The sequence below is a fragment of the Triturus cristatus genome, chromosome 1_2 (assembly GCF_964204655.1).
Source record: "Triturus cristatus chromosome 1_2, aTriCri1.1, whole genome shotgun sequence".
In the NCBI taxonomy this organism is placed as follows: domain Eukaryota; kingdom Metazoa; phylum Chordata; class Amphibia; order Caudata; family Salamandridae; genus Triturus; species Triturus cristatus.
Window position 1 is genome coordinate 515422874 of NC_140580.1, and position 26955 is coordinate 515449828.

The 26955-nt window shown below is 40.9% G+C and overlaps 1 protein-coding gene across 1 annotated transcript in view; it reads left to right on the top strand.

The window, feature by feature from the left end:
- ADAM12 (ADAM metallopeptidase domain 12) overlaps nucleotides 1–26955 on the top strand; it is a 2563649-nt gene that overhangs the window by 1603691 nt on the left and 933003 nt on the right. Inside the window, exons 8-9 of the mRNA XM_085606237.1 lie at nucleotides 2549–2620; nucleotides 20051–20220. Of these exons, the coding sequence (XP_085462363.1) occupies nucleotides 2549–2620; nucleotides 20051–20220 (242 nt within the window). The remainder of the gene's footprint in view (nucleotides 1–2548; nucleotides 2621–20050; nucleotides 20221–26955) is intronic.

Below are 26955 nucleotides of genomic sequence, written 5' to 3' on the forward strand. Positions count from 1 at the left end.
TCAATATATTTTTCCAATGATAAGATTTCCCAGCTTTTAGATATTTCTTTTCTTAGGAGTTTTTCTAGTTGGAAGAAGAGTTGTTTGATATTTTTACTCGGTTGTTCCTTTACACTGTTTTCTTTCTCTCCACCCCCTCACTTTTGAAATTAAAATACCAACAAAAACTAATTTTTGACTAAATTTGAATTGACATCAATTTAAGAATATGTTAATTATATTAAACAATACTATATCTGACTATCATGTAAATGATTAACATGCAGTTTGGGGGTAACAAAATTCAAGAAATGCCACTTGAAATCTAACCAATGTCTGAAAGAACGAATAATGTAATTCCGAAAACTACAGATCCCACAATGCCTTGCAAAGGCAATTATCACTATATAAGGGTGAAACTGAAAAAGGACTCACTAAACCGTGAGAAAGAACATTTTTTGTTTGAAACGTTGGTGGTGGTGCCTGGTAGCGTAATGATGCTTAAATAAACAAGCTTTATTCAACTTATCACAATCTGGAGTGCGGTGTAATCCTTGGCTCAGCAATATATATATATATATATATGTATATATGAACCAAACAAACAATCCACCTCTCACGGTGACACCATGGAAGGAAGCACGGACACAAGTGGTTCAGGATTCGGCATCGCTTTATTTAATTGTTGTCGCCCTCAATCCTAAGCATCAGGAGAGACGCGTTTCAGCCTTCAAGAGGCCTTTGTCAATCTAATTTGGTATGCTATAATGCTTCACTTATAAAGCCCTTCCCACCTGACTGATGTATAAACATAGAAAACATACTATAGTGTATGTGTTCCACTAACGGCCCAAATGCGTCATGTAAATGCTGTCCACAGCAGAAAATCGGCACTAATACAGGTAAGGCATAACAATAAGAATAAATATTACACACAATGCTTGCATTTTCGTTTGCTTATAATACTGATAAATGCAGACAGCATAAATTAATCAATCATGGAAATCGCATAAAACATTTGTCACGATGGGATTACTGTGGGCATTTAAAGGTACATCACCAAACTCATAATCCTTCGTTGTCATTTTAAACATTCGTCATGATAAAAAAATTATTGTTAAAAAGAAGAAAATGTCAGCCGTTATAATTCGTGTCTTATAGTTACTGCCGATGTTGTTTAAAGTTCACCCAGGCAAATGCCAAGTCTGTGCAGGCATGACCTCCGATCTCAACTGCAAAATCAAGATAATTTCTACCATAATTAAAATACCAAAACGTTATTGTTCACCGTGCTCCGGGACCGGATAATTATGGTCTGATAACGGGATTATGCTTGCAGACAAAGAGTATACTTGCAACTCCAAGTCTGCAGAGCACTTGAGACTCCATATCCCATAATGCAGCTGTATGGTAGGATAATTAGCAGGACAAATGGCTGCAGCTGTATATTACGGGGTCACAAAACAATTCATTCCAAGGCAAAGGCAAATGTCAAATCACCGCAATAACTGCCAACATAAAATATCTTTCATTAATATATATATATATATACATAAATAATTCATGTGCTTTCAAACTATAATAAAGCAAATGTTATAAACTCTATGGGGCAGATTACGATGTCGGGTGGAAAGCCTCTGCCGACACCGACTCGGAATCATGCAGTTCCGACTGCCGGATTACGATGCAACTGAACAGTGTTCAGTTGGAGTCTCATTGTACCCTATGGGAGCTTGTGTTCTGCCCGACAACCGGCCGTAATACAGGCTCCTATGGGGAAAGGAGGTGTTTGCGGAAAACCCTGCACCCTGACCGAGGAGCCAAGGAGGCCCTGCCAGGGGCCCCCAAAGTCACTTTCCGACAGCCTTTTCTTGTCGGTCAGGCTGACACAGAAAGGTTGTTGGAAAATGACATCTTAATCCAGTGGGCGTAAAAGCTGTTCATAGTGGTGTACAATGCTGTTCTGACCAACACGGATACTCCGCAAGTCGCTCTGAACCGATTTGGAATAACCGGCTGGTGTACGTTCCAACTGCGAACATCGTATTCGGGGTGTCGGAATGTTAACCTACCTAGTTGATCGAAAGGGCTCCAACACGATCGAGGAGATTCCCACTGTCAGGAGGAGGCTTTCCATCAAACATGGTAATTGGCCCCTATCTGTGCAATCTATATTAAATTCAACACTCGATAACAACTGAAAAATGGGAACTCACATACAGAAATATACGAATATATGAAATGCAATGGAGGTACCCAGGCAGAATAATGCAAGGTTCATATCAACCCAAAGATTTCTTTCTTCAACAAAATTGCCAATAATATTCTGAATAACCTGTCCCATTTCCTAACATGTTATGAGTGACTGGAATAGTCACCATGCCTTTCCACTGCATAGTTAATCTCCTATCTGATGGTGTCCACTGTAGTGTTTTTGCTAATTTGATTTCTATGTGTTAATAATTTCACCACAAAAGTGGTATGCCACTTAACTATTTTTACCATAAGGAGCAAGGCAACAGGAGATATTTGCAAATACTGGTAATAATATCAGTTTTTTCCTTGAAAGTTTCAGAGACAAGGACGGGATGTAGAGAAGGTTACACGGAGGCTCATGGAGATTGCCAACTACGTTGACAAGGTCAGTCCTTTGAAGATGTATTGTAAGTGCTGTGTAGAAGGAAGGTGGAATGTGAAAACAAATGTAACTAAATGTCTCCTGTACAGTAAAGACACTGTACATTTTCTGAAGATATCATGAGAAAATTTACTGATTAGATTCTACTCTCAGCTACATGGTAGAGCTTGAATTTTTCAGAATTTGTTTTTCTTGTCTTTTTTCTTGATTTTTTTTTTATAAGAACAAGTGTCTTTGCTCTACAGAATGTGCCTCTGAAATTTAGATCTTGCACACACAGAAATCCATAGTATCCATTCACCTACTGTTGGAGAAAGGGCAATGAAGTTTATTTTTTCCAGTTACCTCCTGAAAGTGGATTACAATCTTGAATGCAGGATCAAGTACCTAAGTTGTCAGGTGATCTTGTAGAAAGGTCTTCTAAAAAGTTGTTACACAGACCACAGTTTGGCAAAGATGCCTCAGTCCTTAAGGTGCATTTTGTGAAAGGCAAAATGTGCACTTCTTCACAACTATAAATGCATATCTTGCCAATCAATCAAATCGTATTTATAGAATGGATGGTACTGTTCGTGTATGTTTAGTTCAATAACAGAGACAATTATCAATATTTGAATGCAATTTTTTTTCCAGCTTCGTCGAGAATCGAGATTGCTTGGTCTTAAAGGACACAGCTTTGAAATGAGCTAAAAGACAATAATAAAGCAACTTCATGAACTTCAAATGTGTGTCACTGTGATGGTCAGGGCTCCATAATTTGTTAACGATCTCTATTTTCAGGGTTCAAATGAATTTAAATTTCTCTCACATTGAGGAAAGTTCAAGTCAAGGGGTTGAAACAATGTTTATCCTTAAACCTTTCCCAGCATACCAAGGGACAGAAAATGCATATGTTTAAGTAACAACGACATTGCAAGAAGAAGTACATGACACAGTAGCGTAATGAAACTTGAGAGCCCCCCTGCTAAGTACATGGAGTGGCCCCCCCATGCTCCGCACCCAGTCAGGAGCTCTCCGGCCAGGGTCCGCCGCCCATGCAAAGTGCAGAAGGGGCCCCCTGGAGCTCGGGCCACCCCACACCCACACAGCAGGGGCTATTGTTATGCTACTGATGTGACACAATACAATATGATCATCAACAGGCTGATTGTGCACACCTATGTACTCTCTAACCCCCTGAGCTCGTCAAATTATAAACATTAGTGTGCTGCATAGGAACAGATAACTGCCTCAAACCCGTCACAGTGAACCAACATATTATTATCAAGTAAAAAAAAGAAATCCTGAAGCCCATGTGCACAGCAAAAGATTTAACATACCATTTCAATGAAGTACACCAATACTTTTATGAGTTTCTCCAGTAAACTCTTTTCCTTCATATTTAAAGCTACACAAATGTTTACATATAATGTGTAAGTTCAAAGCAATTAGCACACAAAGTGATTACTTGTGTATGCTGTGTATTAACAACTTACGATGTTTTAGGTTTGAATTTTTATTTCATTTTTGTATAAATGATGCAGGATGTTCATTTAATACATTGCCCCTGAAGAAGGGACTGAGGTCCAGATGTATGACCCCTACATTTTGCGACTCGCAAATTGCGTCAATTTGCGGCACACAATTTGCAACTCACAAAATGCAATTTACAACAGTGACTCAGACACTGTTAGCGATTCCTAATTGGGTTGCAAAATGCCTGCCTCATTAATATGCATGAGGCAGGTGCTATTTTCCACCTCATTAGGAATGGCTAGCACTCTCGGGTATGGTGGCCTGGTGGGGTCAGCAGAACACCATGTCTGTGACTACTTGTTTTTTAAAAGCTGATTTTTTTTAAGTGCAACCCGTTTTCCTTAAAAGAAAACGAGATGCATTTCAAAAATAATAATGAAACGTTTCCGTTTCATTTTTTTAGAGTAGGCATGCTCTTAAAACATATTTTCTCACACACTCACAAAGGGGAAGGGGTTCCCTGGGGACCCCTTCCCGTTTGTGAGTGGCTTACCACCTTCTTGAAGTAGGTAGTAAACTGCGAGTTTTTTGCGGCCGCAAATGCGGTTGCCAAAACAATGGTAAATTCCATTGTGACTCGCTATTAGGAAAGGAAGGACGCCCCTTCATTTCCGTTTCTCTTTTTCAGAGTAGGCATGCATTTAAAAAATATTTTCTCACACACTCACAAAGAGGAAGGGGTCCCCTGGCGACCCCTTTCCATTTGTGAGTGGCTTACCATCTTCTTAGAGTAGGTGGTAAACTGCGAGTTTTTTGCGGCCACAAATGCGGTTGCAAAACAAAGGTAAATTCCATTGTGACTCGCTATTAGGAAAGGACGCCCTTTCCCAATGGCAGGAGTCTCAAATGCTATTTTGGGAGTCACCGACTCTCAAAATACATTTGTACATGCCGGGACCCTTTTTTGTGGTCGCAAACGGGCCGATTTCCAGTTTCTACCGCAAAAAATGGTTGTACACCTGGCCCATAGTCTCGAAACGCATTGGGCATCGGAAAGTAGAACCTGCACAACTAGAACAATGCTATTGTGACAATGTTGTTCAACAAGTGTATTATTGACATGTACATGAATGTCAAATGTATCCTAAAAAATATGGTTTTGTAAACATTTGTGTAGCTTTAAATTTGAATGAAAAAAGTTTATTGTAGAGACACATAAAAGTATTGGTGTACTTCACTGAAATAGTATTTTAAATACATTTGCTGTGCGTCTGGGCTTCAGGTAAAAAATGTTACCTGATAATAATATGTTGGTACAATACAATATGATACTATTTATTTTCAGATGAAAGCTCACTGACCTAATGAAATTGAGCCTCTATGTATGAACGTACGCAGTAACCATCAGCATATTCCTTTTCTGTAATTCACATGGAAACAAATGCTTGACTATAACAATTGTTAGAGAACGTTTTACTAAAGGGCAGTTTGTGAGTCGTTGTATATCTTTGCAATAAAATTCCCACTGGTTGTGCAGGGAGTGGAATATGTGTAGTTGCTACAATCAATCTGTTAGGGTACTCGTAGGATACATTTTAATGTTTCTGTTTTGTGATATTTCTTTCTGTCCTTCCGTCTATGCTGAATTAGCACCAAAAGACAATACCGGTAGTCTGATTCATTTCTGCTGAGGAGTTGAGGACAATGTGGCAACGTACTACATATTGAATACTAGGGAATATTACCTAACATGACTATGTGAACCATTCTATACTGTTTTTGCATTTATACTGAGGCGTAATAAATCTACGCAACACAAGACACCACTCCTCAGACTTATAAATGAGGTTTGTAATGCGTATTACAAAACTAGTTAGCATATAAAAAGCAACAAATTAGTACTATGTTTAGTGTGAACGGAGCAAGCAGAGCTGTTTATCATGAGGCATTTGACCTGTTATCATTCAACTCTGCAGTCAGCATTGTCTTCTTCCAGTCTAGTAGCTACAAGCACCCTTCTAAAGCTGCCCGCCTTTCATCTTCTTCAGTGATAGAGTGCAGACCGTACACAAGCACAGTTTATCCTCCTGAGGCCATATTACACATAGGGCGCACTTTCCCTGTTTGTGGCACGGTGCACCTTAAAACAGGTACACTGGGCGCAAACAGGGAAAGTGTGCCCCAGGGGGCAGCACATTCCAGTGACAAACGAAGCGGCTTTAAAGCACCCGCTCCGTGTTTCACTGTGCAGGTGGCAACTCACCTGCAATTTGTAGAGGCAAGAGAGATCTCCTTGCAGGCAGGTGCAGGAAGTGACTGCACCTGCCTGCAAGGGGATGCCTGGGGATCCATAGGATCCCCTTTCCCCCCTCCAGAGTTCTGCCACTAGGGGGTGCACCAACAGCTTCTTTGCAAGACAAAGGGATTCCCTCATGTGCATGTGGCCACGCCCTCATGCAAATGAGGAAGACCCCTCTGGTGATAGCGCTGGCACTAAATGCACACCAGCACTATCTGTATTACAGAAAGGGTTGCACAAGCGAATGCGGCCGTTGCTGTGATTTCAAAGTGCACCAGGGGTGTGCAAAGCAGGCGCTCATGCCCGTTGTGCCCTCGGGGCACTTTCCATATTCCGGCCCCTGGTGTGCTTGCCAAGATTAGCGAAACAGAAGTTGGCACCATTTTTTAGTGGTGTTGCTCGTCTTCATTCATAACTACAACAGCATAGGCATATGTCTCCTGATAGGATGCCATTGACTCTTCTTTTCTGCCTGAAATCTGGACAAAGCATGGCCCTTATGTTAAACGGTGGCTGTAGCAAGCCACTGCAATATAGATCCAATCATACTTAAAGATGAGCAATGCAACCAAAAGTCTGCTCAGGGAAAGCAGCTTACTGGCTACCAGCACCCCTATCATACTAGCTGATGAGCAAGCAGAAGTCTTTTGATTGAACAAGCTCCAATCATGTTCAACAATACACTACAATCATAATTCTTACAGCTATTCATATATGCATCTTCATGCCATTACTATGCCCTTAAATAAAAATGCATTTGCCAATACATTCTACTTAGCAATAGTGTGTCCCTACAAACACTCCATGTGTTAATATGTGATTTGCATGCCTATAACGACACACGAAGCAGAACACTGATCAAAATATGAATGTGTGAGATGGAGAGGTCATCAATACCTTCTAAAAAACACAGGAAACACATTTTTGACTGACTTTTGAGCTGAATGATTCAATCCACTAGGCCACCGGGGAAGGATGTTCCTACATTTAGCAACAGAGAGATTGCCTGTTGAGAAGCAAGGCAGGGTGGTGTCAGCTCGCACTGGAGCTTAAGTGGCTGTTAAAGATCATTAACGACGATCCATTGGGCTGGGGGGCAGGCTCAGTGTGTGACATCTGTTTTAAAACCTTATCCTTTACCGCCCAATAACTTATTGGGTGCCATTTTTACTTTCCCACCCTGAATATAAATTAGCCCATGCCCCTGACAGGATTAGATTTTAGGAGGGAGTTTTACCAGGTGGGAGATGACAGAAAATGTATGTGAACATCCACACACTTCTGAGTTTGTGGGTGGTCACATACTTCAATAGTTTTTCCCTCTCAGAAACGCCCATTTCCCCTGTGAGATGCGCTCCCACCTAATATTATCACACTCGTTATGAGGATGAAGTTAAGGAAGGGTCACAGGAATTATGTGGCAGGTGGGAACCAAATGAAGCGATTTTTGCACGTTAACACAATCTGGGCAGAGGTTTCACCTCATTGGTACCAGTCTGACACCCAAATACAGCAATAGGTATCAGGAAGGTGACCAGCCAACCTTTACAACGTGCCTTCCAGTGTGCAGCAAAACAGTATGCCATGTGTTTTGGTAACCTTTGATCTGGATTTTTTTGGGGTTAAATGTGGATATTATGCAGCAGATGTAGTACTAAGCAAATGCATCAACTCTATAATTATGTATAAAACGTCAAGGCTGCAAAATTGCCTACTTCCTGTGGTGAGGTATTTACTACACCCAACTAAATCCAGTATAAACCATTGCCTCGGAGTAAGGTGTTTATCTGGTGCAGTCAATCGCTCCATTTCATGTTTGCCCTTGGAAATGAAGAGTAAGTATCTGTATTGAAGTCACTGAAGTCCACACACTTTGCCTTTTTCCAGGCCTTTTCCCGATACATTTTGGCAGGCTTGACCAGGCAAAATCTATTAGAGAAAGAACAACAGGGATGTGGTCATTATTGCACGGCTCGGAATCGGGATCTTTGTGCAAACTCCTGTTTGCATGAGCATTGGAATTCATCCCCCGCAAGCCCTTGTGTGCTTGGGTATAGTTGTCATTTTTATGGTTGAAGTTTCCAGTCGTACCTAACCAAAGATGGTCTTGGTGACTTGGGGACTTTTTTCTTTGTTTTTCTTTGTGTATAGATAGTAATGCAGTGCTGTTCTGGAGCTCTTAGTTCATTTCAAACTAAAAACTGGTAACTCCAGTGGCACCCTAAAAGATAAAAGCTCTGAAATCAAAATGTTCCCAAACGTCACAGCATTCACTTCGCACGGGCATGTAAGAAGAGCATTCACAAAGTTGAGGGCAATATTATATTTTTTTAAAGTTTCAAATTGTACAAACGTTATAGCTCATTGTTGGCAGTGGCATAAGGAAACTTGAGGGGGCCCCCCTGCAAAGTAAATGGAGGGTGGCACCCCACGCTCCAGACCCAGTCAGGAGCTCTCAGCCCAGGAGCCCACTGCCCCCGCACAGTGCCAGAGTGTCATGTAGTTCCTATAAACCTATATAGGATCTACGTGTTCAGACAACATAGACTGTAGGATTGGTGTTCAAACTGATTCCAGACACCCCCACCGGGTATGTTCGCCTGTGTACCAGCTAGCTCACAGTGCCACTGTAAACTCCTCTTACCAAGGAGAGAATAGTTCTTGGCAACTATTGAACATGACAACAGTGTCCCATCAGGGATCGTTGAAACAGTACAGTGCTTTTCGCTCAGTCACTTGTGCTCACTTTGTCTCAGAGAGATACACAGAATACACAGTGGGGACGTTTTCAATAAGCATTTATTGAACCAGCATAATTCTAGTGTAAAATAGGTGTGCTGAAACAACCATTAGAGAGAAACAGATATAAATGATTGTAAGCACAAATAGAGTAAATGGATGGTAGATTCCTACCATAGTGCTAAAACAGTGAATACAGGCAGGTATAAAAATACTTGACAATAGTAATGTGTACTCCTACGATGCAACTCTAACTAGATGTTACTAAGTGTACGTAGCATGTATATAGGTGTAGAGCCAAGAATGCCCCTAGGCTGAAGCCAACCCCATTACCTGAAGTGAGAGACTGTGGGACCTGTCTTGGTCTCGAGATGGACACCCCACGAGGGATGTCAGACCACTGCGAGCTGGAGTGCCTGCGTGCAGGAACCTCAGCGTCTCGCGGCAGTGTGTCAGCATGGAAGTCTTTCTCCTCTGTCTGCCCTGACAAAGATATGGGGCCAGATGTACGACCATAGCATTTTGCAACTCGCAAATTGCGACAAATTGCGAATCGCAATTTGCGAGTCGCAAAATGCTATGTACAAGAGTATCTGAGACACTGTTGGCGATTCCCAATTAGTTTGCAAATGTCATGCCTCATGAATATTAATGAGGCAGTCGCAATTTGCGACCCCATTGGGAATGGCTAGCACTCCCAGGGATTGGTGGCCTGCTGGGGTCAGCAGACCACCATTGTCTGGGACTGCCTTTAAATAAAGCAGTTTCTGTGTTTTTTAACTGCTGTCCGTTTTCCTTAAAGGAAAACGGGATGCATTTAAAAAATAAAAATTAATCTTTTCAGTTGAATTTTTTAAGGGCAGGCAGTAGTCCCTGGGACCACTGCCTGCCATTAAAAAATAATTGGGCATGCATTCTCAAAGGGGAAGGAGTCCCCTGGGGACCCTTTCCCGTTTGCGAGTGCCTTACCACCCTTCTGAGGAGGGTGGTAAACTGCGAGTGTTTTGCGACTGCAATTGCGGTCGCAAAACATTCATACATAGGTTTTGGAGTCGCTATTAGGAAGGGACGCCCTTGGAACGCCCCTTCCTAATAGCGAGTCGCCAACCCTATTTTGGAGTCGCTAATTGATTAGGAACTCGCAAAATAGGGTTGGAACATGGGCCACACATTTTTTGCAGTCGCAAACAGGCCTAAAACCCCTTTGCGACTGCAAAAAAATGGTTGTACATCTGGCCCATGGTGTATATATACCAAAAAAGGTACCCTCAGGGGATTCTACCTTGCGGTGTCATGTCGGCCGGGGATGACAGAAGAGATGACGCTTATATATAGTTCTTATGCAGAGAATCTTCATGCATAATTAATTAGGCTTGTTTTCGGGGAAAACCACATAACATTTTATGAGGCGCTTAACTAGGCAATAGGTCAATACCAACACCCGTTATGTAGTGAAAGGTTGGGAGAATACTCGGGCCTATATTGGAGTACCCTATGAAACATAACAAGAGGGCCCCACACCACATGGGCTATTGTTTCTCCGCTGATTGTTGGATAGCCCATGCTTGCAAATAAGGACCATTCCAGAATTGGTAACACAAATATGAAGAACTTCAAAGTTTAAACAGTATTTTAGTTAACTAAGGAAAAATGGACTCTAAGAAATAGTAACCTGTCATACTTGGTACTGTATTGTGAATCTTAGACTAATTCTCCTCCCTCTCTATTTCACTGTCACTCTATTGCCACCTCTTGCACACTCGCTGTCTCTGTCTTTCTGTCTTTCTGTCTCTCATCAGTACCTTTGTCATTGCAGGGCACCAGATTCCTCCTTATCTCTATTATTCCCGATTCACAAAAATCAACACGCATAAGTGACAAATTCAAGTTGAGTCCAAGAGCGTGAATGTACTCACACTTAAAAAGATTCTGCCAGTCTGAAGGAACTTTCCGTGTGACTCAATCTACTAATAATGACTGGTTGTGGGTGGTCCAGGACGGTGTTACATGTCAAATTAGGTGCACTCCAACCACTTCAACAGGTTCCTGCTGAAAGTTTTCTCCTGTCGGTGGCAGGGGTGCGCCAATTTTCAGGGCAAAAAACAAGACGTTGGTGGTGGCATTGAGGAAGGAGTGTCTGCCGGGAAAAACTCTTTCGTTATAAGTGCACCTAAAAATAACATTTTCAGATTAGGAATTATACACGTATTACATTTCCAAATGTGTCAATGTATCAGTGCTTAATTTGTAAAATATTAAGTGCCGGGGCTCTGACCAGGAGGCCACTGGAGCTTGCAGCACCCATCACCCCTGCCATTGCGGACAAAATAACTACTAACCATCTCTCTCGCAGGTAAATGCAACAGTGCAGATTATTCCATGTCCCCAAAGCTAAAGTAATGGCTTGGGAGGCAGGTATGAGAAATTTTTTTATGTATATTGTTTTCCTAAACAACTGTTATACTGCTCATCTCTAAATTACATGAGCAGCGCCACCTTGTGCCTGACTGCCCTAAGTGTGGTGTTGACAATTAGGTGCCGGGCCGAGCACCGGTAACCAATTAAGTGCCGGAGCTCAGCACCGGAAAGCTCCGGCTCAAATTAAGCACTGCAATGTATAAGCATGTGAGGAACTGGGGAGAGCTTTTACAATCGATGCTTTACAGTGCCCTTGGAATTATTTGTGGAAACCAAATCCGAAATTAGTCCTGAAATTATGCAGACATTTTCCATCTTTCTTTGTGAATCATATCCCTGAATCGCAAAACAGACGGATTCACTCTTACAAATGCAGCCCATGGTTTGTATGGCTGACTGAAGACAGCAGGTACACCGAGTTAATTTTATATCCTGGTAAATTATATATAGTCTATCTTTAGAAGAATAAAATTGACATAGAAAGCGAGTGAAATAACTCAGGCGTCATTATGAAATATGTCCCCTAGAAGACGTTCTTAATATTTCTTGCAACATAACCCACCAATTGCCTGTTTTCAAAAAAAACTTTGTCCGACTTGCGGGAGGGTTGAAAATGAGAGAATGTGAAATTATGGTTTCTTAATGATAAATTGCAAACCTTTCTGTGAGTAAGTTTGAGTGAATGACATTAGAGGTCAAAATAATGTTTCATGTTTCATGTGCACTATTGTTAAAACATTTTTACAGAGCACGGACAGAACAGAAATACCTTGTTGAACTTTGGGAAGTCCATATTGTGTTGGAAACTGGGTGCAAGGTCCTTGTCGATTGATCAAGGATTCTTTGCATATTCATGATAGCATAGCGAAACAGGGGTTATTAAAAATGTTGATGACCACCAATTTACTGCAGAAAATCCACTTACTTTTCTTAGTAACCCAAAAAGCAGTTCATTTACACATTTATACATTTACTTCAATATTTACTTGGGTTACTCTTGGTGATTTAATGGGCATCACATCCTGCTATGATGCTGACCTCCGAGCAGCAGCAATTTAGTTAATTTCTAGCAGTTTTGTGTGAAGTACATAGTATACTGTAGAACATATAGTTATATTTGATACCTTTAGACATACAAAAAGAGGAACCTAAAAGGGGAGCCTATAATAGGGTGTGGCAGGTTTAGTCAATGGCCTTGAAGAACAGGAGTTCCAAAAGCTTTATGCTTGTCGTTTTGAGTTCCTAGTACAAAGGTAGTTCTCATAGGCAATATAACTTATAAACTTTAAAATTACAATGTCATGGAACGCATTGATTTTTATAATTTTCAAACGTTATCATGGAATTTTTATTTTGTTTTAAAATAAACTAGCCACGTTCCCTCGATCTTGTGAACATCCTCTTGCCTTATAGATTGTGAATTCTGTGGCTAAACATATATCTTTTCCAGTCAGCCACTCAGTTATCGGAGACGCTGTTCTAGATCTCCAATATGTAGCTCGATCTCGTTTTGCCATTAATAGTCCTAGTCCTATCAGTGAGTGTTGCCCCTTCATATATGCCTCTTCTTCCATCTCTCTCAAGAGAACCATTTTGGGATAGAAGTGGCCAACTATTGGACCTGTACTTTACCATTGCTAACCAGTGCTAAAGTCCTTGTGCTCTCGCCTTTAAACATGGTAAAATTGGCTTACACATGATGAACATTTTTAATTTACTTATAAGTCCCCTGTAGAGTGGTATACCATATACCCTGTAAATTAAATGCTACTAGTGGGCCTGCAGCACTTATTGTGACACCCACATAAATAGCTCGTTAAAATATGCCCAAGGCCTACCATTGCAGCCTGAATGGAGTTTTTTAAACTGCCAATTCGACTTGGCAATATAACCCACTTGCCAAATCTTTAACTCCCCTTTGATTGTATATGTGTCACCCCTAAGATAGACCCTAGGAAGCCCACATGGCATGGTGCATTGTAATTAAAAGGTTGGGCATGTACTTTTAAGTTTTACGTGTCATGGAAGTGCAAAACTCCTAAATTAATTTTTCATCCTACAGGATAACATTGGGTTGTCTTATTACATTTAATAAGTGCTAAAGTTTGATTGGGAACAGGTTATCGTTTCTTGTTTGATATTTATTAAATAGTAATTAAAAGTCCTTTTTAATGGTAAAGTCGGATTTTAAATGACAATTTTGAAAATGCCACTTTTAGAAAGTTGAAATTTTCCTGCCCTTTGCTATTTAGTGCCTGCAGCCTGTCCTAGGTCACATGACTGAGTGTAGTTGGTAGTTGGACTTTGTGAATTCCTTCCAGACAGTCAGACAATAGCGGGATTAGATGTGTCTGGATGGGCCATCTGCTGCCTGGATGGGGGCCGGAGCTGGGCACAGCCCTACGAGCAACTGAATAGGCTGTGCTCTGCCTTGACATAAAGGACTTGTCACCACTGAATTACCCCTTCAGCCCGCTTGGAGCCAGGGCAGGGGAGTCAGGAAACTTCATGGACTTCAAAGGGAATCCTCTGGAATCTTTGCTGCCCTGCTGTGATGGCCTGCTGCCCTCCTTCCTGATTGAGAAAGACAGGACCCACATCTTGAACCCAGGACCACCAGAGTGACTCCATTGGCTAGTTGGCTTGCCTCCTGATCCAAATCCTCAGGGACAGAATAGGCATCCTCTATCTTGCGCCCAGCACCTGGACTCTGCCAGCTGTAATTCCTTTCCCCAAGTGGTGCCACCCCAGTCCTTGCACCTTGGAAGTGGGCCGCAAAATGCTCTGCCAGCTGAACTGTGTTCCCAGCGGAACCAACACATCGCCTTCTAGAACCTCCTAATTGGAGGCACTGCAACGCATTTAACCAAACACTGCATCAGGACTGATGCATGATGCACCCTCTGCACTGCAGTCTCCCTGGAACCAACGCTGTCTAATACATCCTTGATGCAAGCCTTCGTATCGCAAGCCCTTCATCGTTGGCATCCTCAACAATGACACAGGACTCCACATCACAAGTCCTGTAGCTTCTTCAGAAACAGGGAGTGTGCGTTACGTCCTCATTGACAGCATCCTCGACCATGGCGCAGGAACTTGGATCGCAGCTTCAAAGCTCCAAAGAATCATCGTTGCGCAGCGTATCCTCAGTGTGGGACTACGCATGGCTCTGCAACCAGGACTTAAGGTACTTTGTTCAGCTGGCCTAACTGGGTCCCTGTAGACGGAATGCACTCCATATTGGTTGGCCTGAACTTGTGACTTTGTCTCTGTCTGGCGTGACCAGATATCCCCCATTGGTGCTTTTTGTTTTTTTGGCGGTATTTTCACTTAAATCTTTAGAATTTAATATCTCGGGTTCTACTCATTGTATTTTTGTCCTTTTGGTCTTCCATTTTTTCTTACTCTATTTTTCTAAATTGGTGTGGGGTTTTTCTTGTGTTGTGTGTCACTTTATTACTGTATGAATTTTTGTACAAATACTTTACACATTGCCTATAAGTTAAGCCTGACTGCTCTGTGTCAAGCTACCAGATAGTTGAGCACAGGCTAATTTGAGTTTTGCTTGTGACTTCACCCTAACAAGGATTGTGGCTGCTGTTGAGTAGGGTTTCGCCCCCTCAATCAACAACCTAGTTTCTTACACCAACCTAATACTTTCAAGATGACTGTGTATTCAGATACAATGTGAAAGATGTTCTCAAGTGACACTTTAAATAATAAACCTTCAGGTGATGTACTCCTATTCATTCTCCAGAGTTGCTCTGGGCGTCATATATTCTTTGTAGGTATGTTAATTTGATTGAACATTGTTCAACTGAGATGGACACAACTTGTGGAGCCATCAGGGCATCTCTCCTATCGGCCTCTTCCAAATGCCCTAAATCTGTCTCCCAATGTGCTTTAAATGTTTGGATCTTGTCAAATGCATGAACGACTAGTGTTTGGTATGTTTGGTACGCTTTTTAGTTTCCAAGGCATTTAACAGTGAATTTGACCTCCAGTGGATTTGAGCAGAGTATGTGGGTTTCCAGCACATGGCATACCTGTATGTATTCAAAGAATTGATAGGTGTAAATAGAATTCTTGACAAGGAGTTTAAAATGATCTGATGTGGTACGCCCACCCCACACATATTTTCCCAAGCTTTGTTATTCAAATGTAGTCCTAATGTTTGAAACAAGGCAGATCTGTCATACGTTCTAGTCAATGGCCCACACATATGGAAATCTTTTGTGCAGTTTTAGAGTGACATTCCATCCATCAAAAAGCCTCCTGCCAGCATTCAGTAACTGCTTTGGTTATCGAGGGCAGAGTTCTATGTACCATGCCAGCATATAACATAGATCTTAGGTTGATTTTTAGGAGTGGCATGAATTCAAATGCTTCTTTCACATGTATCCTCTTCCTCCCAAGTGAGATTATATGTAGTTACCAATTCTGATTCTTAGTGAGGCGGATTGTCCTACTTCAAACACATTCTTGACATCTGACTACATGACGGAATGAGAGAGTGTTTTGGTTGATCTACACAAGTTTTTAATCAGAAATAAAAGGTAGGGTTTTGATCAAAACACAAAGCAGAGTTAGGAGGATATTGGGCACTGCTCACACAGATGAATTAAAAGTAATAGTTGAAGTTGAATTTACATTTGTATAGATTAAAAAAACATTCAGATATTTGGGAATGAATGATATATGTATCACTCAGTCGCACCTTCTTCAAGGCACTGAAAGGTTCAAAGCTGGGGTCAGCAAAAAGAGACTATACATCCACTGGCATCTCTGGTTGCTATAGTTCGATGGAATCAGGTAGAGACAATTTCCCAAATAGAGGGAAGAAAGAAAAAAAGCCGAACAAACCAATCCACTTAATTATAGATGTAGGTATCCTAAAGTATGTCAACTCAAGCGTAATCCAAGCGGACAGCGTGATGCAGTGAAAGAAAGGCCCGTCTAGCCATTCATCAATTCTATAAGGTGTAGGCTCTGACTAGAATAAGTTAAGTCACACCAGAGTAAAATAATGGACCTGTCAGTATTCGCTCGGGAATCCAATATACGAGGTTCCCACTGCTTTGTGGTGTGGCCGCCGCCACAACCTGAAAACTCAAGCTGCTAAACCTTTGGGAAATGAGTCTCTACTTGATTCCATCGAGCGTTAGCAACCAGAGACACCAGTGGAGGTATAGTCTCTTTTTGCTGCCCCCAGCTTAAATCATGTAAGTGCCCTAAAGAAGGTGCGACCACATCTGCAGGTCTTTCACCGAATCGTGCATCTTCTTCATGTGGTTGTGTTTGTGTGAGTGTGGAGCATGGTTTGAATGATAGTATGGTGAGTTGGGGCAGATTATATGTAGTAAAAATGAGAAGTTTGTCTGACATATAGGGGCACTGTCTCTCTTTTATGAATTTCAGTCACATCTATGCATGTTTATGTGTACAGATATATGTATTTTTGATATGACAATACACATAATAAATCAACTATACATGTTTTGATAGTAAACAATTATGTTTCATATCTGATTATTAATAGTCCTGCTGTCTAGATATACACTTATTTAGGACTTCGTGAATGATGAGGTAAGCATCTCTACTATATGGCGAGCTACTCCGCAAAACAAAAGAAATTGTTTCAGGCTGTTTGATTAGTTTTCAGATAAATGTATGTCCTCTCAGTGTTAACATCTAAAACTTGAATACTCATCTGACACTGTAATCCACAACACAATGATACTCCACTTTTAATTGTAGTGGAAACTCGAAATAATAAAGGTGAAAAGCTAAAACATTCAAAAAATAAATGTAAATATATACTTTAAAAAATGTGATAATGCACCATTCAAAACTCAATCAATTAAGTAAGTCTGTTTTGTGAGAAAAGTCTATTTAAAATAAGTTAAGTCTTGCAAAAAACCCTTTTTATAAAATTCAATAGGTTGAAAGCTTGGAGGAACTTCCCACACACCCCAAACTCCCTCAATCGTATACACTATAAGCTAGTGCATCTCAACATGCAAACACATTTTTCTAAGTTTAGAATTCGTATCTAGTTTATAATGTTTGTGTAAAAGGCAGCTATATTTTTACATTGTGGCCAAACGTACTCTAATAAAATCAAATCAATCTACATTAAAAAGATCATTAAAAATTGCCAAATAGTTACAGTGTTCCACTATAATCGGAGAAAACCATGTATCCCCTAATGTAGTATTCAAAACAACTACCAGCCAATAATCCATTCTTTCCTGTATTATAAACTGCAACCTTTTAATGGCTGACCTCCAGGTCTACTGCCTGGCAGTTTTAAAGCCTACATTATGCAATACTGCCACACTCCTTAAAAACGTTTTTTACACAATTACCGACTCAGTCCCATCATCATCCACTGATTCATTGATGGGTCACCAACAATATCTAAGTGCACGCGTGCTCATCTTAATTTTCTACTAATCCCCTGTCCACTCTCACTACAGATGTTTACATGTTATATCTCTAATTGCCTTCAATTTCCTTATACATTTCTCTCTGTTGATTTGTTCTACTCCGTAGTGCACGAATGCCATACCACTCCTGTCTACCAAATTAGAGTCCATTGAATCAATGACTGAGTAAAATTTCAGAGCCTTAGCAATGTCCAAATCATCATACTCCTTATTGGACCCTATACAACCAAGAATATGGAAACGATTAGCAGACAAAACTATTCCTCCACTGCTAAAAATCTGTAATCAAGCCTTGAATACAGGTATAGTCCCACAGGTCTGTAAAACAGTACTAATAACACCACTGCTAAAAAAGTCAACAGCAGACCCATCAGTGCTAAGTAATTAATTGCCTTGTCCCACGTACCATACCCATTCAAAATTATGGAAAAGTATGTGAATAAGAAACTGTCTACTTACCTGGAAAAACTGATTCTATCCATGGATGAACTACCAGATGACAGTAGACAGAGGTCAAACAGTGGTTTTGATTTTTCTTGATTTGTCAACCGTGTTTGACACGGTTAATCATAAAGTATTTATGTCTAGATTAGTAAAGATGGGTGTGGACGGGGCACTACTGGACTGGATCAATTCTTACTTAACAAACAGAACTCAAGTGATCTCACTTCCCTCTTTCCGCTCAGAGTATTAAACAGTGCAGAACAGTGTACGTCAGGGCTCAGCCCTTTCCTTTTTAATATTTATCTATGTCCTTTAATGTCACTCATTGAATCCTATGGTATCAGCTTTGTCAACTATGCAGATGATACGCAGTTAATCCTCTCCTTAGACAATGACAGACCAGTCCAATTAGAAGTAGTCCACAATTACTTAAGGGAGGTTGTGCAGTGGCTAAACAACAACTCCTTAAAGTTTAATGGAGACAAAACAGAACTTCTAAGCTCCCAGATAGTCTCCCTGATTAACGTCTGGCCCTGGTCAAATAAAGGAAATCCAGAAACATCTCAGGTGGTGCATAATTTTGGAGTATGTTTTTAAAATAAGCTGTCTATGGAGACCCATGTTAATAAGACAGCAGCAACATGGTTTGCACTGCTTCATAACCTGAAAAAAATATACTGATGCTACCACTGCCAGCAAGAACATATGTAGTTCAAAGTACTAGCTTAAGTAGGATTGACTATTGTAATGCCCTCTCATTAGGAGCATCAGAATATCTAATAAAGGGACTGTACAGACGGCAAGCTGCAGCTGCAAAACTGGCACTGAATAAACCAAGATATGCTTCCTCCTCTGAAGCCGTGAAGGAACTTCACTGGCTTCCAGTGAAGGAAAGAACTGCATTCAAGTCACTATGCATGATATTTAAGGCAATTCAGGAAACAGGGTCCATACCCCTACAGAGAAAATTCAAATGCTATATCCCATCAAGGAACATATGCTCTTCTTCTGCTAATCTCCCATGTATTCCAAAATTTCGGAAAGTGAGACATGGCGGGTGGGCTTTCTCAGTGAGGGCAGCACAACTATGGCACATGCTACCAGCCCCCCTGAGAGCTAGCACAAACCTTCTTCAGTTTAGGAAAGTTCTTAAAACCTGGATATTTCCCAAATACACGGTCCCAAATGAAAGAAGGCCATGTCTTGATTAAGTTGCTTGCTTTTCTTACCTTCTGGTCTAATGAGACCAGCCCTAGGATACCTTTGAGATGAAAGACTCGCTCTACACATGTCAAATAGTTATTATAAAGTTGTATTAATTCCCAGCATTAAATACCTTTTTAATGCACCACTATTCCAGTGTTGTGTCTCGCTCCAGTCAACCACTTGCTCACCTAGGGTAATATATACAAGCAACCTCAATCCTTACCAGTCAACTCGATGATCAGCAGATAGCATCAGGCCTACAATTTCTTAATTTATAAGTCAAAAGAGTGGGGACCTCTGTGTTATAAAATGGTAATTTCATAAGGAAATGTAAATCAAGTTGCTGATTATGAATAAAAGTAAAGAATGTGTGATCAAATATTCTATGAAAAATCTTTTTTAATGTATTGTTTTCTGACTTAGTTTTTCAGACCATTGAACATTCGGGTGGCCTTGGTTGGAGTGGAAGTGTGGAATGATTCAGACAAGTGCTCTATAACTCAAGACCCTTTTACAAGTCTTCATGAGTTTCTGGACTGGAGGAAACTGAAATTATTACCTCAGAAACCACACGACAATGCACAGCTGGTTAGGTACTAATCAACGTTAACCTTTATAAAAGTAGTATGGGATCAATGGGAATTTTGTATCAGTGTACATAAGTATTTCTGGTAGCACTTAAAAATCCACTCAAGTTGTGAAATTTTATGCAGAAAATGTGTAACACAGTGAGTGATTAATCCGCCCTCCAAACTCAATATGGTCCAAATACCTGGAAAACGACTGCAATAGTAATGCTTATCAAATAGAGTAAAGGTCTAATCCATCGTGTGATAGACCCATTTCTGTATTGGATATCCACATCGAACTATATGGAGATGCCACTCAAACTATACTCTCCAATTGTGTTCAATTACAATTAAATATATGTTCTTTTAATGTGAAGATTTCGGAGAGAAAGCAGTATTTTTGACCAAAGCTCCAACTTTGATCTTAGAAATCAGGCCTTGTGACTTAAATATTGAGTTTGACAAAGTAGATAGAAGCAGATCTTGGTCCAGCTTTGGCCTAAGAAGGTTATAAAAAATGTTGCACAACTGTATTTGTATGTAGAGAACTTAGCAATGGTAAGATACAGATGAAAAGGTAAAAACTGCCTTTCTCAGTGTGTAAAAGGTCATTTGTCACTGAGTGCATTGTTGATCCCATTCTTATTTGTATTTACCATAAATATATTGAAAAGAGATGCACCACAACTGGTGACAAATAAGTAATATCACTGTTTGCAGAGTATTTACTTCTCACTGAGAATACTCTTCAAATAATGAATGGGCTATGAAATTTGTAGCAGGTTTAGAAAACAATAACCAGGACACTGTTATATGAAAATGTTCCTATATATTTTGCCAGCACTACAGAGCTCAGTTTCTTTACCCTACTTTCAGCTTCCTTTATAGGATCCCTACATCATAACAACCCTAAAACAGTGCTTCACTGACTTTTTAGAACCACGACCCAATTTTTCGAATGACAAACTTTTGCAACCCCCCTAGCTTTACTGAATATGAGGTGGGTGATTTATTTATTGTAACTAATGCATCGTGTGGTAGCACACTGTCATTTACAGACAACAAATTTTCCATTGAAATGGCCACTAAATGTTCACTGACGTACAGTTTTACTGATAAAACTACATTGCATTCAAATGAATATGTGTGGAGAGAGCGTTTCAGCAAATATTTATCATTCGTGCATCACCAAGTAAAGTCTCTTGATTTGTTTTGATCCTATTAAAATCTTTGTTTCCATCACATTTCAGAATGACATAAAAATGTGGTTCAGTTTTGCTTTCCTGACTGCTGAATGTGTATAGTTCATTTACAGGTATTTACATTTTGTTGTGGGCTACAAAAAATGACATCCTTCTGCCTCTCCTTTCACACTCTCTGTCCCCAGCAAGATTGAAACATAATTCTTTTACTTTTCGTTCTTCAACTGCAAAGTGAGAGGAGTTCGTAAACACCAAACCCCTGTTAAAAAAATGTGCAGCAATTTATCAGATGGCATAGCCTGACATTTGATCTCTGTCTTTGAAGTGCAGCACATGTGACAAGATAAATACAGAGTTTAAAAGCACCTTTATTTATTACTTGGACGTTTGTGACTCATCAAAAAGCAGCTTATGAGCCACAGTTTAAGAAACACTGTCCTAGCATTCTTAACACTGCGGCTTACTTTCCTATTAGATTTAAAGAGTCTACAAGCATCATTATTTAAACATTACAGCATGGGCCTGGAAGCTTGAAAATAAATGAATACCGGGGAAAAAGAGACGTACCGCTTCAATGGGCAGCCCATTAACCTATTCATCCATAACAGTTGAAAATTGTTTTTTTTTTTTTTTTTTAAATAATATATATAAAACATATATCTTTGAATAACAGAATTGAATGGCAAGGCAGTGCCCCCACCAGTAATGTAAAAATGAGCAGTGTTAAGCAAAGATGAGACACAAATGCAAACAAACTTTCAGTGGGAATAACATAATTTAGGGAAAAACAAAGGGATTTCACAGGTACTGTAGGCTTCGACTATAAGACCATAAACATTTCAGGCTAAGCAAGATAATCAACATTTTCCCCTATCAAGAGCCAAGATGTAAAAGAGAGGCTCTAAACATCATATATGAGCATGTCCTTTGAGCATAGTCAGCATGAGCAAAAAAGCATTGCTTCAGCAGGTATAAGTATGTTAATGATTTACATTTAAAAACTTCTGGTGCCCCTCAGAATATTTGGACCAATGGGATGATCATGCAACCTGAGTGCGTTGTTCAGCAAAACAAAAAAGGGCAACCTTGTGAAATACTTCCATATCTGCTTGTTTTGTTCGTAGTTGATTTACACAGAAATGAAGTTGTCTATTTTTTTTTTAACATGTTTTTTTTTGTACATTCTTAAGGTTTAGGAATTAACCCTACATAATTAGAATATGTTATATATGTCCTGGAAATTATACACGTTCATTATGAGCGAATTAATTCAATATGCCTATCAACCAATTTAATAATCCCAAAATTGAATACTTTACCATTCTTCCCATCCTTACTCTCTCACTTGTGTTCATATAATCAATCAATCCATCAGTACTTAAACAGCACTGCTTATAACCCGTTAGGGCATCCAGGCTCTTGGGTGCTGGGCTTAGTCGAAAAGCTAGGTCTTGAATCTCTTCCTGAAGTCAGCAGCTGCGGCCCGTGGAGGGAGTTCCGTGGGGCGGTAAGGTGGGGCGGGGGAGGGGCAGGGTGGGGGGGTTCTAAAAACCGGAATATGGATAATTGCAGGTAAGTAAACAATTAAATAAATAAAACGAATTTCGTAGCGCGCACAGCATCGCAAAATGCGATGCAGCGCGCTACAAAATTCGTTTTATTTATTTAATTGTTTACTTACCTGCAATTATCCATATTCCAGTTTTTAGAACCCCCCCACCCTGCCCCTCCCCCGCCCCACCTTACCGCCCCACGGAACTCCCTCCACGGGCCGCGGCTGGAAGTCAGTCAGCAAGGGTAATGTTCTGAGGTGGAGGGGGTGCATTCCAGAACATGGCGGACAGGTGAAAGAAGAAGCTGCCTCTGCTGTGGCTACGGTGGATGTGTGGGGTCTGTGTCAGGGTGAGGGAGAAAAAGTGAAGGTTTCCCGATTGTTGGTGGAAGTTAAGGTGGTGGTTCATGTATGCTGGCCGTTGGTCATTAAGGGCTTTGTAGGCATGTGTCAGTAACTTGAATTGGCATCTTTTCTGGACAGGGAGCTAGTGGAAGTTCCTAAGGTGTTGGGTGATATGAATCTGTTTGAACAGGTAGAGGATCAGTCTGGCCGCTGAGTTCTATATCGTCTGGAGCCTTTTCATGAGTTCCATGGAGGTTCCTGCGTGCAGTGTGTTGCCGTATTCCATCCGGCTGGTGGTTAAGGCTTGCATGACTGTTTTTCTCATACTGATGGGTAGCCATTTGAAGATTCTTCAGAGCATGCAGAGAGTCAGGAAGCAGGCAGAAGAGACTGCGTTGATCTAATATTTCATGGTGAGCTTACTGTCCAGGATGATGCTGTGGTTGCGGGCGAGGTCTTTTGGTGTGGACGTGGGTCTGAGTTCGGCGGGACACCAGGTGTTGACCCAGAAGGAGTGGTTGTCAAAGATCAGCACTTGGTTTTGTCAGTGGTGAGTTTCAAGCAGTTGACCTCCAGAGTGCGACATTATTCATGCAGTTGTGGAAGTTGGTCTTAGTGATGGGAGGTCTGCTGAGAGCGAGAGAATGAGCTGAGTATCATCAGCATGGGATATGATGTTGAGATCGTGGGCTCTGACGAAGTTGGATATAGGCTTTATGCAGGTGTTCAAGAGGTTGAGGCTGAGGGATGAACCTTGAGGGACACCGCAGATGGTGTTGATGGGTTCTGAGGTGAAGGAGGGTAGGTGGATTCTCTGTGTTCGTCCCATGAGAAATGATGTAATCCATCTGAGTGTGTCTCCCTTAATCCCAGTCTGGTGCAGCCTCTTGATGAGTGTGTGGTGGGACGAGGTGTCGAAGGCTGGAGAGAGTTCAAGGAGGATCAGGGACACCGATTCTCCACTGTCGAGTAGGGTGCGGATGTTGTCCATAGTCAGGGTGGTCTCGGTGCTGTGGTTGACATGAAAACCGGATTGGGAGGCAGGTTGTTTCTTTCCAGGTGTTCAGTGAGCTGCCAGTTTATGGGCTTCTCCAGGACTTTGGCAGGGAAAGGGAGCACCAAGATGAGGTGATAGTTCTGGAATTCGCTCAGGTTCGCTTTCAGTGGTTCACCAGGTATAGCTAAAAACAATTATGAAAGGGTGTAGTGATCCAGAGGGAATACACATAGAAAAACACGTGGTGTACATTTTGAGGAAAGTGTGACTACAAAGGACACTACCCCCCTTCGAAACCAGTTTGCCGGTAACCCCTAAAATCTAGGGAGTGCATTGAATAATAGAACCAGATAGGAATCAACTGGGTTAAAAGGTGGTTTACACTTTCACTATTTATAGATAAAATTCTTCTTTTTCTCAAGTTAGAGGCTGTTAGAAGTCATATTCGCTCCAGATAGGGATCCTCAAGCCCTGAAGAATGCCCCAGACAGTTTTGGCTACTATCATTGGGCAGAAACATGTTGGCAGATAAGGAACGGGTTTGAAGCATTGGCCTCATTACACCCGTTCCTAATTGTTTTTAGCTATACCTGATGTACCACTGAAAAAAGGTAGTAACCTGGCAACACCAAGGTATTTTTAATAAGATCTGGATCCTGTCTTTATCTAGTTAGTCTCATCCAAGAACTAACTCCTACCTTGTAAGCCTTTGAGGAGGTTGAGTCTGCCTTGGCGGTATTCACCTACCAGGGTGAGGAGAGTCTACCGATAATGAAGCATGACACTATTATGTGTATGAGGTTTCCTCTTCCATAAAGGACGACTTTCTTTGCAAGACACAGTTCAAGCTCAAGAAAAGGAAAATAAGGTATTTTGGTTTCCAGTCTGTTTCCTATATGGCTAGGCAAAAAGTTAGAGAGATTTGTGATATTACCTACTTTCTAATTTTGAGGCTGTTCCAACTGATTATCTGATGAACACTAACGGAAGCTGGGTGCGCTCACTTTTATTTCAATATAGAGCAGAGACCTTGAAATATTCCCTATGTTTTCCGCGAGGTTTCCAGTGCATCTTGAGCTCAGAAGTTTGTTTGTGTGACAATGTATCTAAGCAAACTATGATTCATGTCACCTTCTTCTGTGAGTGTTATCATTTATACACGAAAATGTACTTAGCACCATTTTTAAGGCTCAGAAATTATCGTAAATTCCATCAAGCCTTTTGATGTTTGCAAGAATTAACAGACAAAGAAACCTGTCACTGCGTAAGTCTGTTTCTCCAGGGAGCCATACGCTCAAAAATCACTATGCACTTTGAATAACCAAATGTACTTTTTTTGTCTATTTATTTTGCATGTAATACATTTATTCATGTTTAAATGGTATTCATTGGTCACCGTCTGCGTTGATTTTATTCCCTCTGTATGTACTTTAAACTGCTTTTATGGAGGGTCCCCCCCCCAAATAAAGATGCTTGATTGATGATATATATAGCCAAGTGTAGCCCAGAATCTCCTGAGCTCAAGTAATCCAACAGCCTCTGTCTCCCATACATTTAGGGCTACAGGCATGTACCACATTGTACATTTAATGAGGATGGACCAGGAATCACCTAACTGAAACTGTGAAAAAAAAAGAAAATAAAGAACATACAACTTTCCTAACTCCACTGAAATAGAGAGGAAAGGGTAGGCAAATCATAACACATATAATGAGAGATTCAGAATGTAAAACGAACACTTTCCCATTATAGAGCCTGGGCAGAACAAAATCAAACTAGCAAGTTACAGGGTATTCAGAGTAGCAGCCCTAGAAGATACAAGAGGGCCCATGGGACTCAGGCCCTGAAGAATGGCTCTATAGCAGAGGATCTTTCTTAATATGAAAGTAATTAACTTGTTGCTTATTGGAGAACATTGAAATCTTTTGTGATTGAGAAGTTTTTGAAGCAGATACATGCTCATGGCTGAAATGAGACTTACACTCTTAATCATTAGGTTGAGTATCTGAGACATTAACCATTAGGCCACGTGTGATGCTCCCAAACCAAACAAATCAGTAAGGGAAGCCACTGCCTAAAGCAACTTTATAAGATAATATCCTCCCAATGCATCCACAGCATAAGGAATGAAACACATGGACAAACAGCAAGTAAGAACCAAGCCTGCAATAGGGAGACTAGCAAAGAGATCTCTGAGTGACTGGACAGACAATGCAGAATCACCATAAACCTGTAAAACAGCAAAAAAATAAAGATCATCAGAACTTAGCCAAAGAACAAAGGGACCCTGAAGCCGGGTGAAACCCAAGTATAAGAGAGAGGCCATGGTCTACTGAGAGTAAACTCAGGAACTGCTGTCTGAGTCAGGAACTGAAACAAGGGAACCACTCTTATTGTGTCCTTACACTTAGATCCTCCATTTCTGCCTTCACATAAGTAGGAGGCCATACAGGGGACATAAGCCACGAGCTGTAGGTCTAAGAGGTGAGCACTTAACCAACTGAGACACTTTGTCTGACCAGACAATGAAACACCTGGAGGCTGGAAAGATCTTCCAGCAGAAAGTTGACCATGGTCACAGCAGAAATCATCCCTCATCCCCCAGGTGGAGCGATCTGAACACTAGATCTCAAGTGCTGCTCCTAATTAAAACATACACACAC